The following is an 18,379-nucleotide window of genomic DNA, read 5'->3' as shown; positions in this document are numbered from 1 at the left end:
AACTTCAGGCACAATCACACAATGTCATTTTTTGCTTCCGGTGAGCTACGAGTAAAGCAAACATTTGGTACATCTTGGTCCTCACGGTATTTATTTTGAAGCTACTATTAAAAATTCTGAAAAAAATAAAGCCACTGTAGTTCTCAAACTTTAAAATAAACTGCAGTTTAAATTGGAGACCTGTAGTAACCTTCACCTGCTCAATTCGAGCAGAAATGTTCTTGCCTTCATTATTTATATTTTCTATTAGTGAGGTCAAGGAAATAGAAACAGAGTAATGCCTATTACCAGAATCAACATAGCTGTTTTTAACAGTGATCTTTTTTCAGATTGCATAGTCTTTCTTGCGTATTTATGACTTGCTCTTTCTCTCCCTTTTCTATCCTGCAATAGGCTCGATGCAGGAGACAAATCAGTTACGGTTTCAATTGCAACAAGCTCAGTCTGCGCACATGATAAGCAATAACATGAACAAGGCTTTGCAGGTTAATTAATTTTACTAAATATTTTACTGTTTTGATTTTAGGAAGGTGGGCATTATAGCTAAGAGGTTGATAGTTGAAACTCTCTTTATTTGTTGGGGAAACAAGCACATCTCCTTTCAGTAAAGGACTACCCTCTACTTCATCTCCCAGTGTTGCATGTTGGACTTTTTTTTTTTTTTTTTTTAAATTAAAAGACAGCGGGGCATATGTATTGGCACAAATCTGGTATCATCCATGTATCTAACCTCCTTATGGAAAAAGAAGAGTGTAAATTCTATGTGCGGTGAATCTTGTAACTTAATTAGGCTATAGGGACAGCTGGAGATACTATGTTCTGAAATTTACCTTTTGCCAGCAAAAGGGAATGCTAGAGTCCTCTGTAAAATATGAGCGGAAGTCTGTGTTTCCAATTCAGTTCATATATTTGACTTAAATCTATCATCTTGGAAATTATGAATCCTAATAAGTACTAGAGTAATAAGCTGTTTTTCCAGCTATGTACTTTTCTGTTGTCATTCATTTACTATACAAGGGCAGCAGGAAAGAAGAAGTAAGAGCAAAAGAAATAATACTTAACTTCATATATGAACTGTAATAAGAACAGTAGAATATACTGAGCAAGAGAAAATATTCCCTAACTAATTTGTAGTTTTAACATATGCTTTGCTAGAGGTATCAAAAATGATAGTATAAATAAATAAAACTAATGCTAGATGATTCAAGTAAATACAGCTAAATACAACTAGTTATTATGGGCTTGATGTGTTTGCTTGGAGTTTCTCTGCTCAGTGTAACTTTTTTCTGTTTCTTCCTTTAAGGAAGAATTAATGGAACTGAAGGAAGAAATAGCTTTATATGAATCTGCTGCCAAGCTTGGAGTATTTTTGAATGATGCAGGTGGAGAGCTGCATACAAACCTGGGTGATTCCTATGTAGATTTGGGAATTAAAGAAATCGGCAGGAAGAAACCAAGGTTCTGCAGGTATTGAATGATTCTTGTTGAAAGAAAAATCTAAAATCCTCAAGAAGTTATACAAGTGATGTGTAAAAGATGGTCTTACTGGATCAACTTTTTTTTTTTTTTTGGTAGATATTTGAAATACTGCTTGTATTGCCAGGTAATCTGGGAAACAGGAAACTGGACTAATACCATAATTGGATGCCTAATTGCTGCTTAATAAATCTTCAGATTTTATAGGGACTATATTGCTGTTCCTTGGATTGTATGGATTATATGGATGGATACCTTTTTGCTCAAAGTTTCCACATAGTTACTTGATGCTAAAGCTGTCTTTTAAAACAACCAATTGAATTGTTCTCACATCATGTGAGAATGAATCTTTTGGGGAAACAGCTGAATGAACAAGTTTTCTGTACGTTAATTGCAAGTTGATGAAAAAGCATATGGCTTTTACATTCATATTCTCTCATTCTTTTTACTATTACCTCTTAGACATCTGTATTTCTGTTAGCATTAGTTGCTCTTCTCTTTGCTACCACTACCTTTCAGATAAATGGTTTTTGTCTTTTAAATACTGAACTGGTTATGTCTTCCCTAATAGTGCAATACAGAACAGAGACATGGATAAAGAGCTCTCTAAAGATGAAATTGTTGTAGAATTAAAAGCTGAGCTGGAACGTTTGTTAAACAGTAATAAAATGAAGAGAAACCAGATTACTCAATTACAAAATGATCTTAAAGATTGCCAGAAGACATTAGAGGAATACAAGCAGTTGTTGAAAGCAGAAAAAGCATCAAAAGAGTCAGAGGTTTGTTCTTTTACACTTTTTAAAATGTAAAGATGCACTGGATTTTAGTGAACCAAACCAACATTTAAACCTCTTACAAAAATGGACCAAAGAATCTGCTCACAGCTGAGTATTCATAGCAACTAAGTAAATCGGTCTTTGATCTTAAGGAAAGTATTGTCATTTGGATGATACCTTATTTTGTATCTTTAGTGAAAAAGAAACAAACTGAATAGCAGAACTTGAGCAGCATATGCTTTATTAGGTGAGTTCTGATATGATGGCTTACTTGCTTGATAGCACTTAGAATCATAGAATCATTAAGGTTGGAAAAGACCTCTAAGATCATCGAGTCCAACCTTCAACCCAACACCACCATGCCCACTAAACTGTGTCCCTAAGCGCCTCATCTACATGTCTTTTAAATACTTCCAGGGATGGTGACTCCACCACTTCCCTGGGCAGCCTGTTCCAAGGCCTGACCACTCTTTCAGTAAAGAAATTTTTCCTAATGTCCAGTCTAAACCTCCCTTGGTGCAACTTGAGGCCATTTCCTCTTGTCCTGTCACTAGTTACTTGAGAGAAGAGACCGACCCCCACCTCACTACAACCTCCTTCCAGGTAGTTGTAGAGCACGATGAGGTCTCCCCTCAGCCTCCTCTTCTCCAGGCTAAACAGCCCCAGTTCCCTCAGCCGCTCCTCATAAGGCTTGTGCTCCAGGCCCTTCACCAGCTTCGTTGTCCTTCTCTGGACACACTCCAGCACCTCAATGTCCTTCTTGTAGTGAGGGGCCCAAAACAGAACACAGTATTCGAGGTGTGGCCTCACGTAATGGCCACTCTGCTTTTTTCAGAACTCAATTTCATTGGAGAAAGTAGGTTTTCTTTAGCCGAAAAGATCTTGTAATTTCTCTGAGAAAGCTGATAGTATCATTAGGTTATACAAATGGAACATTAAACAGATTGCCTTCAGAGGACCTTCACTATGTAATTTGATCAACAAGGAATCTCTTTGATATTGCATCTCTCTTCACCCCATTAATAACTTCCCTCTATAAATTGATCAAACTTGTAACATTGGCTCTTGTAATCTATATATTGTGACCTGCATGTGGGATAGGAATATAATATGCTTGAGAAGTGTGCTCTCTGTTGGATGATAGTAGTCATTCAGCTCGCAAACACAACGTTGAGTGTGTGCTGCTTTAAACCTTCATGATGCTATGAGTTTGAAGAGTTCATCTAGAATAACTGATACTGTTATATCTTGCACTGCAATAATTTCCTTTGTGTTTTTTATTTTTTCTAAGTAAAATTTTTGACAGCTTTAACTTTTTTTAAAGCATCAACTTCTAAATCATGTATGTCTTCTTAAGATGTCATCTTAATTTTGTTTATTTTTAGCCTGTCACAAATCTGAATGATACTTTGGTGGCCAATCCTTTGGTTTCTGATAATCTTAAGGAAGAAGTTCAGAGACTGAGAAAGGCTAATGAAACTTTGCTGCAAGAAGTTGAGGTGAGACAGAGATGCTGCTTATCCCTACCAAAAAAAAAAAAAAAAATCACAAAAAAACCCTATGCTAAAATCTGCAATAAGAAAAGGTTCTTTACAACCCTATTACTTGATCCTTGTTTGTCCAGAACCATACTTCAACTATTGAAGAACTGAAGGAAAATGAGGAAAACCTGAAAAGCTTAAATCAAGATCTGTGTTGTCAGATGAGAAAGATGGTTCAGGATTTTGATCAGGATAAACAAGAAGCCATTGACAGGTAAGTCTGTTAACTCTGTTTAGTTCCATTTGTGAACTTTTAGCCTGCATGTGTAAGCTATCTGGTACAAGGAGAGGTCAGCATTAGAAAGCTAGTTTCTTACTTAAGGAAAAGTTGAACACCATTTAAAAGGGGAAAAAACCTAGGTAGTTTTTTCTTTTCCTTTCTTGAAATCGTAGGTGTGAAAGAACTTATCAGCAACATCATGAGGATACACAAGCACATTTTGAGAAAAACCTGATGGAGAGGTATACTGCAGAAAAACAGCAGCTTATTCAAACATATGAAGAGACAATCTCGCAGTTAAGGTAAGACTTACCATTTTTTCCACTCTTACTGAAATTTTCACACTTCCTATCTGGCCCTCAGTGCTAGTTACACTTTTTTAATACAGATTTGCTGTCCTGTGAGTGTAAAGACCAACTGATAATAAATAATCTGTTCTGTGAAGGGCTAACATAGAGGAGCTGAACAGAGAGATGACTGCAGTGAAGGAATGTTACATCGGAGTCTGTGGAGAGAAGGACGCCTTGGAAGCTACTTTAAGGCAGAAATTTGAGCAGGAGCAGCAGCAGAAGGAAGAGAAGGTACTAATGGAAATACCTATAAACCATGTAATTTCACACTGTTCTTAAAATGTAATATCCGTAGGTGTATTTAACTTTGTAATTGTTTGGGAAAGGTACTTGGAATGCAGCTATATCAGAAAATTAATACATGTGACCTATTGTTTGTTAAATTAACCTGCTGATGTGTCCTGGGGTTTAAAATATTGTATAAGTAATGCTTTCCAATAGCTATACATTTTCATGTAGTCAACTTTCATAGTTTTGACTCTTGAGGATTGTTCAGTCAGCAGTATGAGGTTTTAAATGCATGAGACATTTTCCAAGAACCTGACTGACAATACAAGTTTTCTTCTCTCTCTATAAAACTGATCTGAAAATACTGTGATTTTTTTTTTTTTTTAAGTAATAATGAATTCAGACTGCTATATTGATTAAAAACTTTGCTTTTCTTAAGATATCAGTGTGACATGACTGAAGTAGGTCAACTGTCTTGCTAAGCAAGTACGGTAAAGAGGTGCAGCTCAAAGTATGCTGGGAATAAAGATGCTTGATAAGAAAACTTTTTAGAACAATAGCCTATAATAACCACTGATACCATGCCTTAAAACAGCTTCTTTTGAGAGCTGAATCTCTTGTCCAGGTGTCATCAGTAAGATCAGTGCACAGGCTCTAGAGAGTTAATCATGTCTCTCATGCATTCTCATCACTTTGTACCAGAGCAGTTCTCTATGCCTTGGAGAACACTTTAATTTTGACTTTTTTTTTTTCCCCCTAGCTCAAGAAACAGCTACTAAAAGAAAAAGAAGACTCTCTTAACCTTCTGAGGACTGAGCTTGAAGAGAAACACAGCAGTTCTATGATAGCAGCAAAGAGGCAGTGGCTGGAAGAAAAAGAACAGCAGGTTGAAGAGGAAGTTGCATTAGCCAAAGTTCACTGGGAGAAGGAAGAAAGAGAGGTGTGGAGCTTAGACCAGGGGGGTTCAATTTTTTTTGTTGTTGGTTTGTTTATTTTCTGAAAGAGAACTTGTATGTAGATAGACTTATGCACTGTTATTCTGCCATTTGAAGTGGCTTTTAAGGACTTGTCATTTTAGGAGCCTCTGAAGAAGTCAGTAGGTATTACACATGCTTAAGATTTTGGAAAAAAACTAGACCTTGTAAAGTAACATGTAGAATGTCCTGAATGTCACAGCTGGTAATATGCTGGACTTTTCCACCCTGATCCCTGGGTGAGTGGTTACGCTTTCTATTGTTTCATTCAGTTATCATATAAAAGTCCTTTGTGTATCCTATCCCATAGAAGAAAGCTGTGATAAGGAAAAAAACCCAACTTACTCTTTACCAAATTCTCTGCACTCTGAGCATGGTTTTGCTTTTCTCCTGTTAGGGAAGATTATTGGTGTAAACAGAGTTTTGTTTGTAAATACCAGTGAAATTCTAGTTATTTGGACACTGGGGGGAGATTTTCTTTAAAAATATTTTTTTTCCTTAGAATAAAGAACAAGTCTTTGCAAAAATAGAAAGAGAATGGCAAAGTAGGCTGGAAGAAACGAGAAGAACTGTAGTTGAATGTAATGACTGCAGCAGCCAAACTGACCGAGTAACAGTTGTGGATGAAGCTTCAACTGAAGAGTTAAAAGGGATTGTTGAAGACCAGAGGCTGCAGATCCAGAAGGCTCTGAAAGAAAATATGGCCTCTGAAGAGGCCTTGAAAGAATTTGAAATAGAACTGGAAAACAAATACCATAAAAATCTTGCCAGCCAGGTAACAAATAATTGTTCTGTCTGCCTGGAGCCTGTGAAACTGCCATGTACAACTAAGTCACTAAAAAAAAAAAGTGTTCTCTTCCACTAACTTTCTGCTCAGTAGTTGATATTTACTATATTAGAAATATATTAAAAAAAAAAAAGTTCTGAAGAAGCTGTAGCATGTAGCTTGTTTTTTCTAGCTGTTAATTTTTCACACAGTTGGAAAAGTTTTGCAGGAGTTTTGAACAGAACTGAGCAAAACTGACTTAGAGTTTATACCATTTTGTTAAGAAGAATAAATTTAGTATTCGTCATTTTGGTATAATTTTTGCATCAAGAAATGCATCAGATGCTGCTGGTCTGATTCTTTTAATTTCTGTAAACATGGACAATCCAAACTGAAGTCTGTTCTTTCACTGCTACATGAAAGTAATAATAAAATGTATTCAGTGGTGGTGACTGAATTAGGTTTTTTATCTGCCTATAGGTAGGTGCAGCTTTAACCCAAGCTCGTGCCAGGTGGCTGCAAGAATTAACAGACCTCAAAGAGTACAAAGTAAATCTAAAGATAGAACAAGAAAAATGGGGAAAAAGAACACAAAGAGACTGCAGCAAAGCAGGTAGCCCAAAATACTTGTATATGTGTATTGATAAACGGTTCAGTCTTCCAAATCCCATATATTAGTGAGGAATGAATGCAGACATAGGCAGGGAATCATTAAGGAAAGATGTTTCTAGTGTACTCTGGTTCTGAACCATTTTTTGCCTATATAGGATTATATTTTTATTAAGTAATTTGGAAATCATCTCCAATAGATTGATAATGACTCAGGGTTATATTTTATGTGTATATATAAAGGTATGTATATATTTATAATGACCATGTTATATATTCACCAGTTAGCCCTAGTTCTCTCAGCTGCTGAAGAGAAATGGAAGAAAGAATATGAAAATACAGATAAATCTGGACCGAGAATGAAAGAACTTGAAGAAAAGGTAACTTCTCTCAAGAAGGAATTGGAGCTAAAGAAAGAAGAAATCCCTGCAGCTATCAAAGCAGAACTAGCAAAAGCCCGTGCTCGGTGGAACAAAGAAAAGCAAGAAGAAATCCTGCAGATACAAGAACAAAATGAGAGAGACTACCGATCATTCTTAGATGATCATAGAAACAGAATTAAAGAGGTACTTGCAACAGCAAAGGAGGATCTTGCAAAGCAGAAGAATGATCTCTCTATTCAGAAAGAGGCAGAAATAAAGATGTTACTAGACCAAAAGCAGCGAGAATGGGAGGCTCAGGAAACAAAGAGACTGCAGGATGAAATTAATCGGTATGAGGAGAAGACTCTGGTTGAGCTTGAATACTTGTTGAGTGAAATCCATGAAGAGCTAGTCAAGTGCACACATACTAAACATTCTTGGAAGGATAAGTGTTTTGATGCTCATGTTCAATTAAGCCGTCAATGCAAAGACAAACTGAAGCCTTGCTTACAAAAGGCGTACAGAACCACAGTTTACACAATTCTGGAAAAGAAAGAGAGAGAATGGAAAGAGGTAATATTTCTGTAAATTATAACTGCCAACCAGAAAAGTGTTTTGAGAAGTCAGACTTATACTTGTTTTCTCCCAATATAAAATATCCATGTAATCCTGAGAATCGGAGGATCCAACATTTGAGTTCATCGATAACCACAGTTCTTTAAAACTGTAAAAGAGGGCTGCCATTAGCAAGTGAAAAGGGGAAGGGTGGGTGTAGCTTTGACACCTTCAGTCTTTAAAGATGAGAAAGCCATGTTAGGAATGTCACTCTTTAATGCCAAGATTCATAAATTTAAGGAAGTGAATCCACCATCTTAAGTTTGGGAGCCTGTTGAAGGCTCCTTGTGACCTCTTAGGTGGGTTCTGTCGTTAAGGCCCACCTTAGATTTTTGCATAGCTGCTTCTTTTTTTTTTCCCCTTTCTTTTTTGAGAAATTTAGCAGTTTGTAATGATCCACGATTACTATCAGATCACCACGTTACTCTTTTTTTTTTTTTTTTCCCCCTTCTGATACAAATAAAGATGAAAACAGTAAATTCTTTTTGCAAATTATCTGTACTAGAACTGAATAACTGACACACTGATCCATTTCGGGAATAATAGTCTTGCTTAACTTTATTGTGGCTCTAGGAAATCCTTTTCAATGAGCCTGCCCAAATGAGGAAAGACATCCTACCCTCTTCTAGAGGAGTTTGGGGCTAAGTAGAATTCTGTCCAAAAGCTTCTGTTTCTGTTGTTTTGGCAGATTCCTCTTTTTGCAATACTTATGCTTGTAGTAAGTTTTTGATTATAGGGAGCATCCCACCGGAAATGCCATTGCCACCCAGCTTTTAGCAGCTGGGGAATTATCCAAGAATAGGACAGAGAAGGAAACTGTCTTGTTTTTCAAGAAAAGGGGGAAATGAGTATGAAGTGATTTCTCTTTACAATATTACCCAGTTTTTTAGTAGTAATATGTTTCTGTTCAGAAAGTGGTCCTTTAAAGTTTTCTTCTCATGAGTTATTTTCACGATGGTAAAGAGAATCATAAGTGTTTTTTCTATGCCTGATGCATCTTCTGTAATAGATATGAACATCTCTTGGTAAACTGTTTTTAATATGCCTTTGAACTTCAAAACATTGGTTGGCTTGAACTGCCTTATCCAGTGAAGTCTTCGTAATTTCTTAGTAATGTCTTCTCTTATGCTACCATAGTAGCAATAAACAAAGGAGTTACATTTTTCTAGATGACTTTCCTGTCCCTCTACTACCCATATTTATGCAGAAACTCTAAATGGGTCCAACCCCTTTTTCTGTTGGATATGCCTTTTAAAAGCCAAGTTCGCTTTAACTATTCAAAGACACTGTATAGTTCTCCAATGTTAAGGGCTACTGACATTTCCAAAATAAAACTCAAGATAGCCAGGTACTGCTGGTGCAGTGAATTACGCTAAGTAAAACTTTATGTGGTAGAATACGCATTTTCCTCCTGATCTGAGCTGCAATCTGTAGTTCTATTGCAGGTTTAAAGCACCTGCATTACAATTACTAAAGCTACTTGGTGGCCAGGGTTGCATGTTTTTATCCACAACATACTACTTATCTACTTTAAGATAGTGTGGAACACACTTTTTTTTTTTGTTTGTTTGGTTGGTTTTTTTTTTGTTTTGCTATGTGTTTGGGTTTTCAGGAAGTGTTTTTCAATTGCAGAAATATGAAGAGCTACTGAGTAATGTAAATAAAGAAGCATACCCTTGCCTGCAATGTGGTGAAGGAGAAACTGGGGACATGGCAAGACTTCCCGTGTACAATGTTGAACACCAAGCAGAAGCACAAAGGAGACGAAAAAGACAGCCACCCTTGCAGGAAACTGGAACAGACAAAGGTATTGAGTTTGTTTTTAATCTGGCAAATTGTGTATCATCAAATTAAGCTTGTTAGTAGCAGTCTTTAAGAGTCAATGTCTTACTAATGACTCTCATGCAAAGTTAGTTAATTAGTGAATATTTGGGTGAGAGAAGATGCAGTTCTTCTGACTGTAAGGTTGTTTAGTGTTGCATTAGCTTGTACTATGTTGAAGTCACAAACTGTGCAATAAATGGTACTGGTCTCCAGCTTACTGATTGTGTTGGTTTTGGCTGGAATAGAGCTAACTTTCTTCGTAGCAGCTAGTATGGGGCTATGTTTTGGATTTGTGCTGGAAACAGTGTTGATAACACAGGGATGTTTTAGTTCTTGCTGAGCAGTGCTTACACAGAGTCAAGGCTTTTTCTGCTTCTCCCCCCACCCCACCAGCGAGTGGGCTGGGGGTGCACAAGGAGTTGGGAGGGGACACGGCTGGGACAGCTGACCCCAACTGGCCAAAGGGGGGTTCCACACCATATGACATCATGCTCCGCATATAAAGCTGGGGGAAGAAGAAGGAAGGGGGGAACGTTCGGAGTGATGGTGTTTGTCTTCCCAAGTAACCGTTACACGTGATGGAGCCCTGCTTTCCTGGAGATGGCTGAACCCCTGCCTGCCAATGGGAAGCAGTGAATGAATTCCTTGTTTTGCTTTGCTTGTGTGCGCGGCTTTTGCTTTACTTAATAAACTGTCTTTGTCTCAACCCACGAGTTTTCTCACTTTCACCCTTCCAATTCTCTCCTCCATCCCACCGTGGGGGGAATGAGCGAGCGGCTGTGTGGGGCTTAGTTGCCGGCTGGGGTTAAACCACGACACTGATTTAATGCTAGGCTTTGAGGTTTAATTTTATTAAGTGCTAGTAGCTTTCTGCTTTTTAAAGCCATTCTTCGGGAGTAAAGAAATAGCTGCCATATCTGCTGCAGATGTAAATACTCTCTGGGGGTTGTGGACATGAACACTAATACCTCTGGTGTATAACAGCTCATAAGCAAGCCAGTGTTGACTGTGAAGAGCAGGGTATGGTCTAAACCATGTCTTGAAAATAAGTAATACTAAATCAGAGCTTTGAAGATTGGATTGTACTGCTTGCTCTTGACATTAGACAAGACAAGGAATTCCGTATTCATGTAAAAGATATTGTTCTGTCAAGAATTATACTTCACCTGGCATGGTAGTTTTTTCTGATTCTTTTGATCAAGAATGTAGTTCAAAAAATGCAAATCCCTGGGGTGGTGTTTCTTTCTTTTTTTCCTTCCTTGCCTCCTGCCCCCAGTATATACTTTAGCATTGTAGCTCTTCCCAAAGCTGTCACATGTACTATGGCAAAGCTAGAGACAGTGTAGCTGGGGAAGAACTTCATGGGAGGCACAGAAATCTCTCTGGGGCTTTTTGTTTAGTTTGAGTTCTTATGCAACCGAAAAACATAAAGCAAGAAAACCCAGGAGAGTCTTTGGCTTTATGCCTATAGTGTGGCTTGAATTCCTTCAACACCAAAATAACAAACCATCTATTAACGCAAAACAATACAAGCAGTGCAGCTCTTCGGTCTCTAGAGCTCCCTGTCCTGGCTATAGAGAGCAGCCATTGCTCTCCTGGAAGTAGCCCAGTCTTTGTGTATTTGTTAACTTAACTAGACTCATCCGCATGTGAGGCTTCCCAGCTGGGAGAGTCTCCCTCAGCTGACTCCAGAAGACCCTGCTTGGCTGTTGTGTTGGTTTCGTGGGGTTTTTTTTGTTATGGTTTTTTTTTGTTTGTTTGTTCGTTTTTTTAAAATTCAACCTACAAGTCTTGTATCGCTGACTGAAGACTCAAATCGTCACTGATGGGAGTGCATTGAGGCTGTGAGGGCTCGATGACTTGATAGATGCTGCTGCACCTTCTATAACAGGGTTCCAGCCTCTTGTGATTGTTTTAATTAGACTAATGTGTTATATGCTTTCCTAGCAAGAGAAAGACTAAGTAGAGCACTAGAAATAGTAAGGTGGGGCTTGATTCCTTTTTTGGTCCCATGGTTGGTGTATAACTCTTAACAATGACTGTTGCAGGTCAGAAATGTGCAAAAAGGAACCTTGGGTCTCGGGAAGATTTTTGCTGTGAACGCTGCTGCCAGGAGCTTGAAAAAAGAGAGACTATGTGCCAGGACTTGAAAAGAGAGCTGGAGATAGCCTGCAAACATCTTCAGCTTGCTGTGAGGGAACGTGAAGCTAAGTCAGAGCAAATCCAAGGTTAGGATTGTTAGTCACCTAAAGAAAACTTTGAATGGCTCTGCCTTGCTGGCTGCATGAGTCTCTTTCATCTGTTGCATCATTTAGTTTTCAGTGGATGAAATGGGGGTGTGTGCATACTTAAAAAAACAAACCAACCCCCGACAACAAAAAAACCCCACAAACCAACCTTCCTCTCCCCACCCACCCAAGAAACACCCCCCATCCTTTTAGCTTTAAACATTACTTATCACTTTAGTACTCCCTTGTGTGTATCAGGAAAAGAATAGAGGAAAACTGAACACGTGGCAGATGTTCTTTGAATACGTGTACATGTGGATCCTGTTGCCTGTGAGCGTTATACAGATAATGCACGCGTTTACACATACCCATATATACTTGTAAAAGTATACAAGCCAGGGAGGTCTTTAGCTGTCACCTTTGGGGCTGTACTACTACTGCACATACACCCCCATGGTGGGAGTATAAAGAGCAGAGTGGCCCCAAATGTTACTTGGTTCCTGTTGGCACCAGTAGTAGTAAGCTACTGACCACAGTTTTCTTGTACTGTCCTGCAGTTAATAGCTTGAAGCTGTAGTTCTGTTTGTTTTCTTTCTTTCTTTTGTAAACCTTAAAGTAGGTTTTAAGTAGGCTTTATTTAATTTCTTTGCCTTTTAAATCAAGATGTTCTTTCCTTTGTGTCACTTTGAAATGAGAAATACAGGACAGATGACTGAGAAAAGGTCTCTTGTTCTTAAATCTGACTTTCCTATGTGAGAACTGTCTCTACCAGTGATGGATATGAAATATCCACTCTGTTTTTGGAGGAGTCCCTGAAAGGAAGGCTTCTGCCTGTAGTATGGAAATAAGGCTTTTCTGACGCTATCTCTGATGGAAAAAGATGGTGCAAACTTGCTTGAGATTCCTCCTTTGTAGGAGACTGCTTCTGATTCAGTAGTGGTGTTATCCGGTAGTCTTGTTTAATACGCACCCCACTGGCTGTGCGGTAGTGTTGTTTTGTTGTGATTTCCTTCTTTGCTGTCCAACATCTTTTTTTTTTTGGCATTCTCAATACCCGTATCGCCTTCTGTGGACAGACTGATAGTGCCTGGTGGTAAAACCTCCTTGAGACTTGGCCATCAGTTTAGTCAATTACAATATTATCGATACCTGCATTTATTGTGGATGCTGTTGCATCATGTACATCTGTCGTCCTTTCAGGATAATAGACTCCATTCTTTATTACTTTTTCTAACTTGGTAGAAGTCTCTGGCCATAGTAAAATCTGGGCTAACAAGGATGAAAAGTCTTTGGTGTATCAAACCCCTTTGCCATACCTGTAATTACTCCTGCAGTTGTGTCTCCCTCTATGGGTTGGGCCTTGCATGTAGACTTTTCACTCAGAAGAAGTCATATTGATTCATCTGTCTCTGACAGTAACAAGAATTCCTTCTATCTAGATTTATTTCTGAGAGGATTTGTAGGAGGAATGCATGCTCTGCTTTGTTCCTGTGCTCAAGAACTTTTTCTTTCCTACTTGAGCGTGATGTACTGTATGGAGCACAGTTCCCATTCAGTTGGTATCTGAGGAACTCTATCCCCTTATTCAGCTGTATTGAAGTCAGTAGAGGTCTTTGTTTTAAGGAGCAGAACAAAGAGAATGATGTTTTCTCTGAAGGAAAACATGTTGGTGATTGAATAAGAGGATCATTCTCCCTGCAGTGTTTTAATCAGTTGAAGCTGTACACAATAGTGTTCAGGGCATTTTTTTTTTAGGCTCTCCTTAGAGCATGGCAGGAATTGGACTTGCTGAAGGTCCTGGTTCAGGAGAGGTCTCAAACTGCATCCTGAGGGTCAGTAACTCTGTAGAATTGTTTGAGCATGCCTCAGTGAAAGGTCACTGTGGCCACTGTAAGCAGGTCTGGCAAATGGTCAGCTTGGAGAGAGCAGATGCAAGGTAGTAGGTTGTACCAAGTGACTGACTTGCCAAAGGCTGTGGTTTGTGTGTGTTGTGTGTAGGGGGTTTTGCCACTTTTTTTTTCTTTTTTTTTTTTTTTTTTTAATGAAGAGTATCAGTTGCCTGCTCTGATAAATTTTGTGCTCAGTGAGGGTGAGTAAAATGCTGTATGTTTGTAAGGGAAAGGTTTTTGCCAGCTTGCAGATGTGTGAGCAAGGCCAGGTGGGTAAGTTGCACAGATTTGCGTAACGTTATTTCTGTGCTCTTTTGTGATCAACCATATAGCATGTAAACTTCCTTGGGGACTAGAGGAAAGATTGAAGGATAATAGGAGGTCTGTTAATGAAAACAAAGGCTACTGCTGTCATCACAGATACAATTCTCAACTGCTCAAAATGAGATTTGGACCGCAAATGAGGATCTCTGAAGGCCATGAATTGCTTCTCTCTGTATTCCAGGATGGCTGCTTGCTTTTTGCTTTTCTGTGCGTCATCCTAGAGAAGGAAGAAAGCCAAACTTGTCTGTGTCTCTCCCTGGGCTTAGGTCCTCGTATTCTACCCATGAAAGCCTTGATTCTTGCCGAAGGTAGATTTGTCTTTAATAAGACATGCCCTCTATTGGATGGTGACAGTCTTTGTTTTCCTTAGGCCGTGGTTCATGTGAGAGCTTCTATGGCTGGGTGCCGTGGAGATATCTCCAGCATTGAGTGTAGGTGTTCACTTCATGTTGGTTTTCTTTCCTAAAATAGCAAAGCTAGTAATCAACTGTTGATTTTTATGCGTCTATCCAAGTTTATCCATCAATTCTTCAAGTTATGGTAAATACCTGTACCCTTTTTTAAAATAATCGTTTGCTTAGATTAGATTACATAGCTAATAAATAGGTTTTAAGATTCTTTAACTTTCAGGACATGATCCACAGGGGGACTATCTGTATGCCATGATCAACAGTCTTCAGTATCAGCTTGAAGTCCTACGTTTTGGGCTTTTTCAGCTCCACTGTCTTCTCATTCTCTGTAGTCGCTCATTATGATATTTATATGCTTCCCAGTAGCGTTGAGCGAGCAGAGTTCAGCACGGAAGTCCTTTCTCTGTAATACTGGCTTTTGGTTATTAAAAAAACCGCCAAAACAAAAAAAACAATAAGAATCAAGTTTTATCTTTTATCTCTCCACCCCAAAGAAGACACAACTGCTAACCCACAAAGTAATAATTCTTTTCCAATGTTTGTCAAAACAACTCTCATTTTTGTTTGTTTTTTTGTTTTGGGGTTTTTTCCCCTTCCTTTCTCTACATGTACAGCCGGTATCTCTGAAGTTTTGCCTCCAGCATAGTGTTAGTAATGGCATATGTAGGCTTTAAGCTTATTTAATTACTGTATGAGATGACTTTTATATTCAGGCTTCCCTGAAGTGTATTGTGATCGATTCCTGTGTGCTTGTTACTGCAACAGCTGTACATTTCCTGATGATGCTTTGTGACATTGAGCTCTTATACCAGAGACAGCAGTTTATGTAATAACTTCTGTTGAACTCAACTTGAATTTAGAGAAGTGCAGTGAATTATGGTTCATCTTTTTTTTTTCCTAATAGAAAATGAGAAGGTTCTAGAAGCTCTAATTGCAGAAAACTCTGAGATGAAGACTAAACTGAAAGACCTGGGAACACCACCAAGGTATTTAAAAAATCTAAACAAGCCAATTTGTTTTGTAAAATATATGCTGCTTTTCTTGTGCAGTGTGACTTATGTGCATTTCAGGTCACTGTCAAAGGGAGGTGTCTCAAAACCTTGTACATCCTGTGACTCTGTGAAAGGGCTGGAAGAAATGCGTGCTCAGTACATTAAAGCAGTGAGCAAGATTAAGTGTAAGTACTAAAGTCTTAACTAAAAAGTTAGGAGAGCAAAATAATTTACTTTGTCACTTCCTCCTCCTTCAGCCAACTTGCACAGGAGTCTGACAGCCAAATCACATGAGAAGTAAATTTTTCCTTCTTATTAGAGTGAATGTGAGAAATGGAATTGTTACCATAATCTTAGACAAGATGAATTGTGATGAGTGAAGCCTTGTTATGCCATCCTTGCTTTGTTGCACTGTATTATGTCTTTTAAAGTGGTAAAGTCTATTTTGAGAACGGATCTTGTTTCTCCAGCAAACAATCCACCTACCCTGCAACTTCTCCTGAGGGAGAATCTGCTTTTCTCTTGTGCTGTATCCTGCCTTCTGGCTTAATCAGCAACCTTCTGGCTGAGGAGAGAGCGTAAAGTGTAGTGCCACGTCTTACTCGAGTGCAGCAGGTCCCCAAACGCAATCAAAGAATTCCTAGACCTGCATTTTACCAGCCAACATTCCTCCCAAATCCCTGTGCCTAGTGTTTTCTGTTGCTGCTGAAGATGCAGAATTGGACAACTGAATTCCTGTCTGATGCTTCATATCGTCCTGCTCTGGTCTTCAGTGGCTTTTATCCAGAAGGCAACACCTGGCACAAGGATTTGGGTGGAATGTTGGCAGGTAAACCCAGGCCCTTACTGACTTGCTCCAGGTCTGCTAGACAATCCCAGTTTGTGGTGTTGGCTTTTTTCCCCCTCTGGGCGAAAACTGGTACTAATGAAGTGTGTTTGTAGGTGATATGCTTTCTTATATCCGTGAAAGTAAGGAGCGAGCCGCTGAAATGATTAAAGCGGAGGTTTTAAGAGAGCGCCAAGAAACAGCACGGAAAATGCGCAAGTACTATTTGACATGCCTTCAACAACTTCTTACTGATAATGGGAAACATGAAGGGTAAGTTCAAGCGTGTTTGGAAATTACTGTTGGTTTTGAAAGAGGTGTGTAGACGTTAGTCTGGTGTTTGTCCACCTTGGAGCAAACAGTGTCTGACCTTAAGTCTTACCAGTTTGCTCAGACTGGCGTGGGGTCACTGCTGAGCAGTCTGGCATACTGTCTTTTCAGTATTCTTTGACTCTTGCTAACATTACCTTGAAGTAAAATGCAGAGTTGAAAAGGAATTATCCTTAAACTTTAATTTTTTTTTTTTTTTGCATGTTCTGCAATTCTTGGCAGGGCTGAAAAGAAAATAATGAATGCTGCCAGTAAGCTTGCTACAATGGCTAAAGGACTTGAAACGCCTCTTCGACACATTCCCCAAAGCAAATCTACCCGCTCAGGTGAAAGGATTCTATAGTTGTTCTTGTCTTGATCATATTGATTTAATGCATGTAGTAATGAAAATGCAGATGGAAAGTGAAGTACTATTTATTTATAAGATTGCTAATGACAATGTTAATATAAGCTGCTTATTTTGACAATGCTTACAGTTCTTTATGAAAAAACAAACAAACAAAAGAACCTAGTTTTTCTTCCAGCATTAACATTTTCTTCAATTAATGTATTTCCTTCCCTCCTCTCCTAGGTCTGCTATTAAATTCTGATCTACCACCTGGAGCTGAGTACTCAAAAAGAGATCGCACGCTTCAGACTAGGTCAAACCGTATGGAAAGCAAATCATGTGGTGAAAGCATTACTGAAAAAGCCAATGATAAAGTTGTTCAGAAACATGTACCACGTGACTTGAGACAGCAGTTTGATGCAATGCAGACTGAAACTCAACATATGCTTCATGAAACAGTGACTTCAAATATTCAGAACGGGAGTAATTCTAAAAATCTGGATGGTGCTTCAAGAGATGCTCTGTCAGAGTTTTATTCAAATGAAGATGGAAGAAGAGAAAAATGTGGCCCCATCGTAAATGTAAATAAAGGACTCTTGTGTGCTGCTAGTGATATAGCACATCAGAATGCTCTTCCATCTGCTTTTCAAGTAACATTAGAAGATATGCATGCACCCAGCTTTACAAACGGCCATAACATCTCTGGGCCAACTCATCATATGCTTAAGAGCAAGAATGAAAGAACAGTCTTGAAAGAGGATAAATGTATCCAGTCATGTGGAAAATGGAAAACTAAATCTAAAAGAACTCACGAATTAGATTTTCAAGAAACTCCAGAAAGGGAGGAAGGAAGTTGCAGTGAATGGAGTTCTGTGAATGGAAGCCTGCATCTGGATCGTAGTGATAGGCCTCTCTTGTATCCTGAACAAAAAGCCAGTACTAAAGTGCAAGCACAGACTGCATGCTGTGAAGAGTTTCCTCACATCAGGTCATTTTCCCCAGCAGGTGAAAATGTTGTTACTTCTTGGAGAGACATTTCTAATTTCTAAGATTCTCAGCACAAAAAGCAGCACTAAAGTTTTACAGTAGAGGCCACCTGACGACAAACCCAGAGCATACTTCATTCCTCAACTCTGACAAATCAAATTCTGCTGTCACACAACTCAATGCATCGCCAGATTCAAATGTAGGAAAATGCTGCAACAAATGCTTGGAAAAAAAATGATGTGGGATCCCCAGTCTTTTCAGCAAGATAGTGGTTTTGTTAGCCCACTTTCTAACTTGAACAGATACCAGCAATTCCTCGTTTGA

General features: G+C 38.7%; 1 protein-coding gene across 1 annotated transcript in view; it reads left to right on the top strand.

Moving 5' to 3' along the window:
- The window catches only part of CEP152 (centrosomal protein 152kDa), a 27,773-nt gene extending 9,656 nt beyond the window's left edge, over nucleotides 1-18,117 (top strand). Inside the window, exons 10-27 of the mRNA XM_009581328.1 lie at nucleotides 394-485; nucleotides 1,304-1,467; nucleotides 2,048-2,255; nucleotides 3,638-3,751; nucleotides 3,877-4,007; nucleotides 4,187-4,315; nucleotides 4,459-4,594; nucleotides 5,352-5,531; nucleotides 6,068-6,340; nucleotides 6,812-6,880; nucleotides 7,225-7,875; nucleotides 9,550-9,724; nucleotides 11,790-11,969; nucleotides 15,497-15,578; nucleotides 15,663-15,769; nucleotides 16,527-16,683; nucleotides 16,963-17,066; nucleotides 17,312-18,117. Of these exons, the coding sequence (XP_009579623.1) occupies nucleotides 394-485; nucleotides 1,304-1,467; nucleotides 2,048-2,255; nucleotides 3,638-3,751; nucleotides 3,877-4,007; nucleotides 4,187-4,315; nucleotides 4,459-4,594; nucleotides 5,352-5,531; nucleotides 6,068-6,340; nucleotides 6,812-6,880; nucleotides 7,225-7,875; nucleotides 9,550-9,724; nucleotides 11,790-11,969; nucleotides 15,497-15,578; nucleotides 15,663-15,769; nucleotides 16,527-16,683; nucleotides 16,963-17,066; nucleotides 17,312-18,117 (3,758 nt within the window). The remainder of the gene's footprint in view (nucleotides 1-393; nucleotides 486-1,303; nucleotides 1,468-2,047; nucleotides 2,256-3,637; nucleotides 3,752-3,876; nucleotides 4,008-4,186; nucleotides 4,316-4,458; nucleotides 4,595-5,351; nucleotides 5,532-6,067; nucleotides 6,341-6,811; nucleotides 6,881-7,224; nucleotides 7,876-9,549; nucleotides 9,725-11,789; nucleotides 11,970-15,496; nucleotides 15,579-15,662; nucleotides 15,770-16,526; nucleotides 16,684-16,962; nucleotides 17,067-17,311) is intronic.
- The last annotated feature ends 262 nt before the right edge of the window (nucleotides 18,118-18,379 follow it).

Source organism: Fulmarus glacialis, unplaced genomic scaffold, assembly GCF_000690835.1.
Source record: "Fulmarus glacialis isolate BGI_N327 unplaced genomic scaffold, ASM69083v1 scaffold40447, whole genome shotgun sequence".
NCBI lineage: Eukaryota > Metazoa > Chordata > Aves > Procellariiformes > Procellariidae > Fulmarus > Fulmarus glacialis.
This window is presented reverse-complemented; position numbering and strand designations above follow the sequence as displayed.